This window comes from Echinococcus granulosus (assembly GCF_000524195.1).
Source record: "Echinococcus granulosus chromosome Unknown EG_S00018, whole genome shotgun sequence".
Classification (NCBI taxonomy): domain Eukaryota; kingdom Metazoa; phylum Platyhelminthes; class Cestoda; order Cyclophyllidea; family Taeniidae; genus Echinococcus; species Echinococcus granulosus.
In genome coordinates, this window is record NW_020170398.1 from 287186 (window position 1) to 301355 (window position 14170).

At 42.5% G+C, this 14170-nt stretch overlaps 2 protein-coding genes across 2 annotated transcripts; both read left to right on the forward strand. All coding sequences in view use genetic code 11, as the record gives it.

Annotated features, from left to right (window-relative positions):
* Positions 1-3401: 3401 nt before the first annotated feature.
* EGR_03440 (Transposon Ty3-I Gag-Pol polyprotein) lies at positions 3402-6979 on the forward strand (the record flags this gene model as incomplete). The annotated part of the gene is made up of 8 exons (XM_024492689.1): positions 3402-3469; positions 4061-4151; positions 4962-5012; positions 5087-5533; positions 5582-5741; positions 6102-6482; positions 6516-6625; positions 6665-6979. 8 exons carry the CDS (start codon positions 3402-3404, stop codon positions 6977-6979), a joined length of 1623 nt encoding a protein of 540 aa, XP_024352822.1.
* Positions 6980-7030: 51 nt separating this feature from the next.
* On the forward strand, positions 7031-13857 carry EGR_03441 (Protein ariadne-2; the record flags this gene model as incomplete). The annotated part of the gene is made up of 9 exons (XM_024492690.1): positions 7031-7146; positions 7225-7522; positions 7625-7712; positions 8347-8476; positions 8993-9230; positions 9494-9775; positions 11995-12040; positions 12161-12288; positions 13489-13857. The coding sequence occupies 9 exons, from the start codon at positions 7031-7033 to the stop codon at positions 13855-13857; spliced, it is 1695 nt and encodes a 564-aa protein (XP_024352823.1).
* Positions 13858-14170: the final 313 nt, after the last annotated feature.

Here is a 14170-nt window from a genome sequence, read left to right on the forward strand (position 1 = left end):
CCGGGAGGGATGCCGAAGGTAGACGTCAACATCAACCCTTCTGTTAGGGGTCATCACCATTCTCCCATCCGTAGCATATGTACTTCTTCCGCCCCACTAAGGCTTATCACGCAGAAGTGGAAAATCAGGATATATGTCTTTCAAGATCGGGTTCGCTTTCCGCTGCCACCAATGTAGCGTCCCGAGACTCCCTGAAGACGAAAGAAGATACAATACTCGGACAGAATACATATATTCAGCACGGAGAAGGTGTCTGGGCTATTGGCATGGCCCAAAAGGCCAGCCCACCCAGCTAGGTACAAGGGGGCTAATTCGAAGTACAAAAGTGGCGCCTCACCAGAACCGAGATATAAACCACTATCGTATTACACTACATCAAGCGCATGCCTTATGTCACTTGACCTTATTTCCATTAATTTTTACCAACTTTATAACGACGTTGTAACTGGCACTTTTGCATGGAGACTATCGACATGTTTGGTACAGGTATCACTTCATTCAACCAAGACGCTTCAATCGCCAAGCTGTTAAAGTAGTTTACGTAGTCTTTCTGTTCGGGATCGTCGATGATTCATCCACCTTCTGCAGATAACTTCTGTGCATTATTTCATTGCATGAAGAAAGGCCTTCTTTGATTTGTGGAAATCCTTTCTGACAGGAAAGTTAACCTTCACGATGTATCACGCAGGCGATCAGAATTGGGACTAAGCTGTAAAGCGTCTGGTTGAAAGCAAACCAAATACCAACAAGAGAAATGCAAATCAGGCAACAAAATTAATTACAATCACAATTTAAGCAATTCCGGACAGTTTCTAGCAATTTATTGGCGAGATGTTGTGACTGGATACCGGGTAAATGAATGTGGGATCAAAAAGTGCAATCGGTTTCATAAGTTTGGCCCACTGAGCCGAAAATTCATTGCAATGGTAATAAAGGTCCAATGACAAGAGTAACCATTCAAGTTTTACGCTATCTGACCTATTTGGTTAACTGTGATGAATTTTAACTGTGGCCAGTTGGCTAAAATAGTGTAAAAACTTGTCAATATTTAAATAATAGAATGGATTCGACAATGGGCATAGGAAGCTCTCAGACTACTCCTAAGTTCTTTGAGGCCCACGTGCTTGAATTGGATTTTATGAGTAATTAGCTATTAAGTTGAAACCTCTTAATACATTTCCCAAAAGCCGCAGTGTATTCTTCTACATTTGTGAGAAAATGAAAAGGTCAGCATTTTCTTATCTAATGCTAAAATGAACATAATTACGCCGTTTGCTCTCCTTCTGCTTGGGGCCTTGTGTACAATGCAGAAAATGATTACAGCACCAAACACAGTAATGGAATGGAGATGAAATGTAATCAAATAAGAAAACAACAAGAAGACTTTCGAATACGGGGTCTGAGGGGAACTCTTTAGATTCGACGAAGTCCTTCCATTCCATCATTTGTCCAAACATTTTAAAGAGATCCATTAAATGTAAACATCCCACAAAACTTTTGCTACCAGGATTCCAAGGGTAAAGTCTACAATCATGGCCCAAATATTTGTGGTTTTGCTTCGTTTTTCATTGTTCTCCTTAATCCGTGTCCTTTTCTTTTAATTAAATTTGGTGAGTATGCTTGAAGCGGGAACAGGAGTAAGAATGCCGGTGCGGAGAGCGTGTTAAGAGAAATGACATTTGAAGGCGACCGCACCCGTTATGTCTATCGCTCTGAGAGAAGGGGTATTTAATGTAACAGGGAAAGCAACTTCAACCTCAACTTCAACTTCATTGTCACCTTAGGATTTATGTACTCTCGGCTTCCTTGAAACACCAAGGGCCAATAGATTTTTTGAATCTTTTTGGAAATTTATTGCTTTTATATTAATGGAATGAGGAGTATTTATTTAATGGAAGAAGTCAGCCTGTCTGCTTCAGAACTCGCATCGGTTCCTACCATTGGTGCAGAAATTAAGCCCAACGGTTGACATATTTCTCTCTTTTCTCCACTCGTAAGTCTTCTCGAAGTTAACAAGCTGTAGAATATGATACGGGATTTTTGTATGATAACCAGCTAACCTTTCTATGAAGAATCATTAAAAATGAATGAAATTTTGGAAGGGGTACATATTCTTTGAGCATATCCCTACAAGGTGTCGCAGTACTCCACGCAAGTTGCCCTTGAAGGCGTCACAAGGAGAACGGAACGATAATTCACTTTAGGTTTACATAAAGGCTACTGATCTCGTGGCGCAGGCACCATAAACAGGGCTCCATGACGGATAGATGGATAGTAAATGAATGGCATGAAGCATAGTTAGCTTGCGCCTCTTGGGTAAGGAATTGTGATTATTTTACTAAATAATTGGTTGAATAAGTTTTCTGCAGTCACAATCCCAATTTTAAGAATACAACTAACCCTATAATGAAACTTTTCTTAAATCTTAGTGGACGTATGGGAGTATTTTCCCAATAAATAGTTCAAATTAAATGTAGTTAGAGGAGCAAGACACGATTCAATGCAATTGATATTCTGTCTTGTTTTTTTTTGCAAAAATTAACAACGCGAGTTAAATGTGCGGAAATTTTAATCAAAAGCCAGCAATTTCAGGGGTCTGCTAATGAAGGAGTACACTGGCGGGCAGTCGAGATCATAGCAAATACGCCGACACCAGACGTCGGCACTTTCTGCCTTCCGGCTTCCAACACAAACAAGTGACATTTACAAGTATTTTTCTCTATTTTAGAAGCCTCAAAATCCAATAACTGGGTTGTTAATTGTCGACTATTTGTTAAACTAGGCTTCGTTTTTTGAACGAGTGCAATGTGTTACAGCTTAATTTCGGAAAATCTCTTCAGAAGCAAATTAAGTACTCATTTAGTGGGCGTAATTTTTGTCCAAATTGTAAAAGCAACCCAGTTATCAGCAGAGATAAAGTACGAATAGATGCTTTTAGAAAAGCATTCTCGATACATGCGCACACCTCTGCTCACTTTTAATTACAACCGAGTGCCTTATTGTTGCTAAGCGACGGTATTAAGTTTAACTAGCCTTATTATTTCATACGGAAAAGTGTAAATGTGATAGATAAAAGGCAAATAAGTTCTCCGATAGAAGAGGGATGTTTGAAAGTCTACCATAGCGAACACTTACACACACGAGAATTTGATTTTTTGGCATTCTTATTAAACTGAACCCCCTATTATTCTCAGGAAAATATTTATGTAATTTCAATACGAGAAGCAGCTATTCGGTCTTTTTTAACAAATCCTTGCTAACTACCCGTATCACATATTTAGTTATAGTTACACATATTTGTTGTCCCAATAATAACGTGGCTGTTTTTACAAGTGTGTCCCGATACTTCCCTGAAGAGGAAAGAAAACATTATACGCGGGCCGAATACATACATATTTGACATGCAGAAGGTATTAGAGCTACTGGCACGGCCCAAGGGCCAGCCAACTCGACGGAGTGCAACGGCCAAGTCAAAAATGGCTCTTTACCCAAACCGAACGTTAAACAAACAACCACTGTATTACGGCAGTCAATTCAGGAATTGAAGGAGAGAAGATGAAGAAAGCATTTAATTCACAAGGATAGTAATATGCCTTATATTAAAAAATGTGATAATTTCTTGAGATGAACCCAAATGTATTAGCCAAAGTTTAAAGACGGCTTTCCGTTAAAGGCTAAAAGTATGTACTCAAACAACGGTAAAACTGGCACCTCTCAAAAGAGGTAAACAGAACACGATATAAATTGTAACAGAAATAGAACCTCATTTGGGTTTTGAATGTTTTGTGAACTGGTAGGACAGTTAGGTCTGAGAATTCGCATGTTTAAGTGAAATTGGTTTAAAATTACCTTTTATCTTTTGTGGTGCCGTGATTTTGGAATCATACTTAAACAGGTTAAAAATTCCTAACATGTGGATTAAATTCGAAATCCAGGTAAGGGAGCGTCGCGAACTTATCATTACTGTAACGCATCGAGACACCTCTGAAGATGAAAGAAGACATAATACTTTGGCAGGACTTCGCATCTTATTCCCCTTACCACTTTGTTCTTGCCTTAGAGCTGCCCAGTCTTATCTATCCGGGCTCTCTTCAGCTAGTAGAGAAGTGGAGGAGGTATCGCTAGCTCACGTTATCAAAAAATTTACAGAGGTACGGTAGGGAAACTCCTTCACTAATCTTCCAGATGGCTCACTGTTGGTATCGCTTTAGTTGTTGAATGCTTTCCTGAAAACACGGGACTGGGGTAGGTGCCGAAGGTAGACGTCTTTATGGCCCTTTTGTTAGGAGTCATCACCGATTTTCCCATCTGTAGCTTATATGCTTCTTCCGCTCCGATGAGGTTTATCACCCAATAGTAGAAATCAGATTTGATGTCCTTTAAGATCGAGTTCGATATCCGCTGCCACTAATGTGGCGCTGCGAGACTTCCCTGATATAATACACGGAGAGAATATCCATGCATTCGACATGCATGGAGTATTAGGGCTACTGGAATAAGCTGGAGGCCAATCTACCCGGCGAAAGTAGAATGCGAAAGACTTAAAGTGGACCTTTACTAAATTTACAGACAAACTCACATTTTTTGGCTCCTTCAGTGACTAGGGTTTTCACGGGTTCATAATGGTCTTACAGCAATCATTCATTTACCCCTGAGCACACTACGTAATCGTCAGGAGACTAATCCAAATCACATGCGCAGATTACTAGACACCCGAATGGTTGGAACGAAAACAATCAATTTCAAGTTCTAAAGACCTTCACAACTTCCCAAGCCATGTGTTGGATATGGAGAAGTTCGATAAGCCAAACACCCTCTCAAAACCCGGCGCTGCCACTTAGATGGCTAAGAAATTAAACACAATAGAAACTAAATTGTAACTGCATACAAAAAGCTGATTAAATAATTCTTTTGAAATTTATTGTAGTGTAATACTTACGTTGTTATAATGTACCTTTCAGGGAGGAGGCGAGAAGAAAATTGGAATCTCGTGGTCAGATTGGACTCCACCCGTACCTAGCGACTACAGCTCCCCTCCTTTTTAAACATTGTATTTTCCCTCCCCATCTTGTCACCTTCAATAAAGCTGTCAAAAGTGAATCAACCGGGCTTGTCTAAGAATGTTAGGAATAGGGAAGCGGGGACCGATGAATCTCGCTTCACACCGGTGGTAGCGCCCGCAGACCTACCCCCTTTCGAGGAAGATATGAATTTTGAAGAGTGGCTCTTAACTGCCAAATTCAACCTTCCTCTCTACCCCCGTTATCAAAGAATACCTCCTATCCTTCGCGCCCTCCCTCATGATTTATTCGTGGCCGCAGTCGGACCCAGCATCACCCGCGATACGGACGTTGACCAATGCTGTGATACATTGGCTCAACTGGTCACTGATCGTGAGGAGCAAACCCTGGCTAGGGACTTCTTTCAGCGTTTTCAAAAAGCTGATGAGACCGACGAAGAGTACGCCAGGAACCTCCAACTCCTGGCGGAACGTGCGTTCCGCGGCTGCCCCCGAAACAAGATCGCCAATCGGGTTATGGTTTAGTTTAGACGCGGAGTCCGACCTTTCACCTTGGCTGAGAAGCTCTACGAAGCAAAGACTAATTCACTCTACCAATTGGTCAAGCTCGCAACCAGGAAGCGGCAGGAACTCCGGGGGCCCCCGACTTTCCGGAAACCGCGAAACTGGTCAAATGCAGCATCCTTGTACGGTGCTTCTCCGTGCTATACTCCTAGACCGGGTGAGCCCTCCTTTCCCCTTTCCTGTCTACTCCCAAATGGCTCCCAATCTTATATGAGGGTTCTTGGTAAACTTGAAGGACGTTCCTGTAGTTTTCTTCTCGACTCCGGTGCAGCTAAGTCAATTGTGAACCTCCAAGTCTTCCCTACCCTTTGTAACAGGGTTAAGATCCTCTCCCCTTCTACAAAATTGCGTTCAGCAGATGGAAGGGAGATGCTAGTCGATGGAGAGACATCATTAAAAGTCTGCATAGGGAAGGAAACTTAGACAGTAAAATTCATCGTGTGTCCAGAACTGGCCTGAGACGTAATACTTGGTGCCGATTTCCTACGCTACACTAAAGCCGTCCTAAATTTTGCAGAAGGAACCTTTTCCACTCACGAAGCCACCGCGGCCAACACAGATACCCCTTCACCAAAAGACGACTCAGATGACATCTGCAATGCCCTTTTTGAAGCTGCAGCCATTTCCATGAGCAATCTGGATGACCTTTGTGCACAGCTGACTCACATTTCCAACTACGAGAGAAAAAAACTTCGTCAGCTCCTACTTAAGTATGCGAACATCTTCTCATGGCAAGAGTGGTCGAAACTCTCTCTGGAGGATGAGATTTTATGGTACCAAGAAGATGTTCACTGTCCTAAGCGTCTAGTGGCTCCTGGATCACTGGTACAAACAGTTCTGCAAGAGTTACACGAGCAACTTGGTTACGTGGGTGAAAAGAAGATGTTAGACTCCTCAAGTAAAAGATACTGGTAGCCTTCGCTCACCCTAGATGTGCGAGATTTCTGCCGAACCTGCACCACTTGCAGTGGTTTTAAAAACCCCCAACCCACAGCAAGTGCACCTTTACAACCCATGCCTACCGGTTTCCCAGGGGAAAGAGTAGGTATATACATTATGGGTTCTCTTCCACCCACCAAGAGAGGAAACCGGTATATTTTGGTTATGGTCGATTACTTCACGAAAGCGGCCGAGACTGAACCTATGAAGTCACAAGACGCTGAAACGGTTGCTTCAGTTTTTTTCAATCGGTGGATTTGCCAGCATGGAGTGCCCGAATCCGTTCATAGCGATCAAGGCCCTAACTTCGAGAGTCGACTCTTCATTGGGCTGTGTAAGATGTGCCGAATCTCAAAGACACGCACAACACCTGCACATCCACAAGGCAACGGTCAGGTGGAAAGGACGAATCGCACCCTAATCGGACTACTGAAGGCCTTCACTAAAGACGCATAACCAGATGACTGGGATTTGAGTCTAGGTCGCGTTCTTCTCGCATACAGAGCCATGGTCCACACGTCAACGGGTGTTTCTCCGTTCAAGATGCCCACAGGTCGTGAAATGAGAGTGCCTTCCGACATCTTTGTGCCAAACACCGACGGATCAGCCGACAATGTCCCGGAGTATATACTACGCCTGAAAGAAAGTATAAGAAGAACTTTTAACATCGCCCGCAAACATTTACGGCTGTCTTATACCAGACAGAAGAAATATTATGACCGACATTGCCGGACGAATGTCTACCAAGAATGTGACTTAGTGCAACTTTACAGACCGATTCCCCCAACTGGAACACACCGCAAGTTCCATCACCCCTGGAGCAGGGACCCATTTCGGGTGGTGAAGGCGCTCTCACCTACAAACTATCTCGTCCGCAACGCACAACTGCGTACCCGGCCGGTAACCGTTCGTCACAACAAGATGAGACCATATAAAGGGACACCTCCGGTTGGTTACGAAGATGAGGTTTACGTCCTGACCGAAGACGGGAGATCGTCGGTTAGGAACCTTAATAGGAGCTCATGAGTGGTAGCACCGGGGACGGCGCTAAAAGGACGAGGGGGCTATGTAATATTTACGTTGTTTTAATGTGCCTTTCAGGGAGGAGGTGAGCAGAAAATTGGAATCTCGTGGTCGGATTGGACTCCCCTGTACCTAGCGACTACAGCTCCCCTCCTTTTTGAACATTGTATTTTCCCTCCCCATCTTGTCACCTTCAATAAAGCTGTCAAAAGCGAATCAACCGGGCTTGTCTAAGAATGTTAGGAATAGGGAAGCGGGGACCAATGAGTCTCGCTTCACAGTAGGGATCTAGTTTTTTAATAAAATAGAGTTTTGTGCACAAACAACTCAGTCACTGCAGGTTGTGCTTTTACTTTGAGGCATGAACTTTTGGCGAGGGTGGTAGTCTCTTGGTTCATCAAGGGGACTTGTAAAGCTGCGTTACGATTCGGCGAGACACCAACCAAATGCAGCTATTCATAATCCTGCCAAAATGATGACTAGGGATCTCCAGACAAAATAACTCATCTCAAAAACGACTACCTCGATTGAAAATTTGAAATATGAAGCATCTCTTTCCCATGCATAAAGCATCAGTAGTTTACATTGAAGGTAGAGAGCTAAATTTCGTGCTGATGCATAACGCTTCAGGAAATATTAAATGTAGGTTAAAAGGGGGTAACAAGTCTTATTTGTGAAAAATAGTTAGATTCTGAAAATAGGGTTCAGTCCTTTTTAGGCCATAGTGTATTTCTATGGGGGTCGTCGCAACTCACCAAATTTCCAGAGCATTTTGTTTGAATTCATTATTTAATTAACAGGCATTACAAAAGTTCCCCGAATGGTCGATGTTGAAGATGATGCCGGGTCGCTTCATGATGATTATCCGGACGATTGTGATGATTATTATGGACTTTCAGAGGACAGTGACAAGGATGATACTGTATTGGGGTTAGTGGTGCGTTTTAGTTTATATTCAGCTCCAGATTATCCAAAGACGATTTTACAGAAGATTTGAAGTGCCGGACTTTAGAAAGCGAAGAAGTGGAGCAAATTGTCTCTGAAGACGTGAATTCCCTTTGCGACAAACTTAAGGTATTTCATTTCTTTTACAACCAATCACAGATTCCCTGGTGGCTAGGCAGTTTGTTTTTGCGCCATTTTAAGTGGAATATCCGCCAAGTTGAGGACATATTTAATAGCGATCCTTTATCCCTGCTTATTTCTTCAAATCTTATTCCTGCTACTGGACCATGTTACACATCCGACAGTTGTGAGATCTTGGATTTGTTTGGAACTATTTCTCAGAATTCCAAAGCATGTCGAAAATCCCAAATCAAATTAAAAGGCACCTTTGCTTCATAAATCTTTGAACCGTCATTTGGTTTATTTAGAGAGAAATTTGAAATTGGACCTGTGTTCTATTTGTTTCTCTTCCCCATCCGCTTTGGATGGTGTAAACACAAGGCAAAATCCTGCTTTAGCGACGGCTCGTCTGTTTGGCATGAGCTGCGGCCACATGTTCTGTCTGGAGTGTTGGCGAGCATTCTTCGACGTTCGAATCTCAAGCTCACATGTCTCAATTGTCGAATGCATGGCGGCTAAGTGCAACATTCGAATCCCTGATGACTTCATCTTGGCTGTACTTGATAGTCCCGAGTCCGTGCAGAAACATCGCAGGCACATTCTCAATGAGGTGATAGAGGTAACTTCTCAGTTATGCATTTTTTTCTGCTGCATTTTTACGCATAATGAGCTTGGCTTGCGCGCTTGAAATTTCACTGTTGTTTTGTTTGGAACCTGCTCCGCATTATTTGCGCGTATTAATTAGAATCTTCGATAGATGTGTATTTGTGTTTATGATGTCGTCTCGATTTCTGCTAGTCGTGAAGTCCTACTCATTGCATGTTTTCTACTTGTGCATGCCTTTACTTGAGTGAGTGTTATTTCATTTCATTTTCATATCAGGCTCATCCCCGTCTGCGTCCTTGCACCGACACCCATTGCACACGGGTGCTCTACGCTCTGGAGGCACCACGGGCGCTGCGCGTAACCTGTGAGGGCTGTGGCACGCAGTTCTGCTTCTCCTGCACCGTGGAGTTTCACGCGCCCGCGCACTGCGAGACCATCAAGCAGTGGTTGCAGAAGTGCCGCGACGACTCCGGGACCGCCAACTACATGGCTGCGCACACAAAGGACTGTCCGAACTGTGGCGTGGTGATTGAGAAGAATGGTGGTTGCAATCACATGGTGCGTCTTGCCTAAACTGGATCCTTTGTGAAGTTTTTGAAGCTCCCATAACTTGCTTGATATTGATTAGCTCTCCGTTTGGCTTTTTTTGCGTTATTGGTAGGGTGTCTGTTTTGTGTTTTAATCCTATTCCAAGCGAAAGCACTGATGTGCTGGGAGCGGTAGCTACTTCCTAAACTGCATGACAGATGGGTAATCTACCAACCCTTTTGAACTCTTTGGAGCATTAGGGGTAGTGTAGCTTAAACTTATTTAAACCATCTAAAAATAGCTGTTTGCTACACTTTGGCATGCTAGTTGAACATGCTGGACGAAGTGCTAACACTTAAAATACAGCATTGATTGTCCGTCGTTGGATGTCTACTGTATTCACTTTGACGACGGATGATGTCTGGAGCGAAAGCTGGTGTCAGTCATCTAGTTGAGGACCCTTTCAAGTCGACACGCAACTACAGCATGCTCGCATGACCGTTGCCGTTTTGACTACCGGCTGGAACTGAACTTTGAAATTTAGTTGTATTAATCCACTTTAATTCCCCAAGCATGTGGCTACTTCCTTATGAGCTGTGAAAAGCATTCATTTCTTCCTCAATGGTTCCCAAAAGAGTTTCCTCCCTTATTTTATAATTTGGCAAAAGTCCGCCATCCAGGCGTCTCAGATATCGTTGGAAAAAGTTATTATTAAGGTGACAAAAATGATTAAAGCTTTTATAATGTACAGAAAAACAAACTCTTGATTTGGTATTTGATGTGATGGTTTAATACGATGCCGAGTTGAATGGTACTTTACGTTAGGATTTTTTAGGGATACAATTAAATATTACTTATGCTGAAGTTAAAAGCGTTTTCAAATTAATGGCCCAGATTTATGTGTTTGTGACTAGGTTGGGAATGCCCCTATCTGATTTAAGTTGGTGATTATATTTCATCTACTTCCTGTGGGATCAAAACATTTTTTTACACAGTGGCCGGAATAATGTATTTCCTTGACCTCCCATTGCCTTGCTTCTTTTTTCTCGTGTTTTTAACTTGACTAAGTAACAAGTTTTTATAATAAAATTGCAAAAAGCTTTTCACACAATTTTATTTTTGACATAATCGTCACTGTAGTCTTTATTTGATGCTCCTTTTAAGGAGACACCCTTTCTGTGAATTGCGTTTTTACGAAACACTTTGTCTCTTGAAACAAAAAACTTTGCATAATCCTGGGGCTAAAGTGCTTCACAACTGTGAGGTAGTACGTAGATCGTTAGGGGTTAACGGGTGCCAGGTTCATTCGCTTAAAAGCTGCCGGAATATGAAGCTACTTCTCATCTCAAGTCTGTCACCGAAAAATTTAAAGGGCGTGCTTTTATAAGGTGGAAGTAGAGAGCAAATGGGTAGTATTTGTAGCTTACCTGCCACCTCTTAATGCACGGTGTGTGGATGGAATCCGTTGGCTTTGCTCCCATACTTCTTACGCCCTAGTTGATGTTGGTGTAAAGTGAAACCTCAAACATTACTGAAAGTTGGTATTGACACGTTAGTCTCCAAATACCGGCCCAAAAGGAGCAAGTCAAGAACAGAAAGTCTTCCTAAACTGGTGGAGCCATCACCAGCATCGCATTCGTTGCTTAAACCGTTTCTGCTATCGTATCTTCTTTAGATGCTGTTCCACAGCTTTTACGGGAGGCTATCTCCTGCAAGTTTGAAAGCGAGTTAAATTCGATACGTCAAGCAGGCAGGCTCGAATCACAGCAGTCAAGTTCAACCAACATTTTACATATGAGGGTCGAATAGGAAGACAATAGAGAACACAATCCCATGTGATTTAAAAGGTGTCGCTCTGCAAGTTTCAAGAAGTTTTTGTAGTAGTTTATAACGAAAACAGTGCGAACTTTTTTGGTCCCTTGGGTGTAACTTACTACCTTTTAAGTTCGGTTTTATTTCAATGCAATGAGTTGGGTGATAGTGGGATTTGATTTCTTTATAAGAGCTAAAGCAACTCAAATTGCCAATTGGTCTGCCAGCGAGTGCGGCCAATTTTGTTTTTCACTGTGTGGAATTTGACTAAAATCCTTCTTTTCTTACACTTAGAAGTGGATCTCACAAAATATTAAGACTCAACTGAGAGTGCAGCGTTATCATTCCAAGAAATGTGTGCTACACCATATTCGTAGCAATAATTGGATTTTTCGTGAAACACTTCCTCAATACATTCAACCTTTTCTCATTTCTAGCAATGCCTCAAGTGTCAACACCAATTCTGTTGGGTCTGTCTTGGACGTAAGTGGAATATTCCATTAAATTATGGTTTATAATCCAAACATGTGTTTTAATTGCACATCAGAGTATTAATTTTTTTGAATCGTACTAGGCCTTAACAATATATGGTGTTGATTGCAGCATGGCGAGACCATCCAGTGGAGTACTACGATTGCAGCAAATACCGCAAATCTGAAGTTTCTGAACGCGAGTCTAGTCGGACACGAGCTAGGGAGTATCTTCAGCGCTACCTCTTCTACTATGAGAGAGTGAGTCTTCTATTTGGCATTGTCGTTTTACCGTGACTTAACGCGTTTGCTATCAGAATAGCAAATACTTGGTGGTTTTCATCAATTCATGATAGGTGGTTGCACAAAATCATGTGTCGCAAACGGTTTAGTTGTGTTTAACACAATAAGTTGGATGCAAGGTGTCCTTGGTCTGGGGGTGATTACATTTTTCAGGACTTAGGCAGCAAGTGAATAGTTCAGCTTGGCAATGCAAGCAATAGCGTGTTACAGTCCGGTACGAAGTCGAGTGGGTACAGTAGACAGGTGAAATTCGGCTTCAGCGAACATGCTAGGCTATTATAAGGCATCGTCGAACAGAAACAACTATCTTTTCGATCCCAGTGAATTTTCTTCGGACGATCTCATTAGTAAAACTAGTGTAGAAGCCCTTCCTACTATCGGGATTCGTAACCCTATCAAATTTCGGTAAGGTAGTAATCGCGTTGAATCTGGTTGCTGCTAATTTGCGCATATTTTGCGATGGATTCGCTCATTCATCTTCCGTTGCTCACTAGGTTCGCAACCTAAGTCCATTTTCCAGTTTGAGGTTTACCAGAATATGCTGGCCGTAGAATCTGTTTAACTTTCATTCGATGTTCATTGTACTGGATTTTAATGGAAATCGTTGAATGAACAACTGTCAGGTGTGAACTACAACTTCTTCCTTAAACGGTGTTAATGATGTGCTTTCTCAACCATCAAAAAGTAGAGATAGTTAAAAAAAACAGACATTTCCCATTTGATGACCCTCTGCGTCCTCCACTCTTTGCTTATTCTTCTATCTTTTCATGAAACTGGGCTGAGTGGATGTCGACTCTCAAAATTGGGACTCCGTTACATCAGCCAGTTCATATGTAAGGATTTAGTGATTTTGGTTTTCCATCCTAACCAGGGCAAGCCGAGAAATGGTCTTCAACAAAGATGTGCGTTCGCTGAAGTACCGTGTCAAAATTGACTTGCATAGGCTTAAATTAATGGCACAATCCCGACTCAAAATAGGGTATTCGCTTAAATCAGATCCATGTTCTCATTTGCGATCGAGTCGAAATATGCTTTCAAGCCAAAACAGTCACGACAATCAATGCGTTTTGGGCAGATATCGGGTATGAAAATAGATAATTCGTTATATCGGACACTTTATATTCAACAGCTTAATTGTTTGTTTGTTGCGCCTCACAGTGGGAGAACCATGAGCGGAGCCTGCGGTTGGAGGAAAAGCACTACGCGAGTATCCAGGCGCGCATCCAATCAAAAGTGCAGAATGGTGAGGGTACGTGGATTGACTGGCAGTACCTGCTGACGGCAGCGGAGACGCTGCGCAAGTGTCGCTACACTCTCAAGTACACCTACCCCTATGCCTACTGCCCACCTGCTGGCGCGGCACAACGCTTGGCCCTGTTTGAGTACCAGCAAGCCTTGTTGGAGGCCGAGGTGGAGGATTTGTCCTGGAAGATAGCTCATGCCGAGATCACGGATCAGGGAGCGCTATTGAACAAGATGAACATCTGTGAGAAGCACCGCAAAACACTGATTCATGAGTTCTATTAACTTGCTCTCCCATTGGATCTCCGTTCTAACTTTGCTTGCTTTGTGTCACAATCTGTACAAAGTTTAAATGAAGACGTGTTTTTTGTGAAAACCCTTTTTAATTGTTTTTAGTCTCTGAAGTGTCGGGGAACACGATTACTGCAGGTATTTGGTTTTGGAAAAAACTTTTTTTGATATATACTTGACTTCTTCTTCTAGCCTATCTTGGGGACTTCTAAAACCGTCAAATTGCTCAACACCATTAAGCCGGTGCCTACGATGTCTTCCTCTTGTTTATGCACTGTTTGAGACAGACTACCTTTCATCCATCACA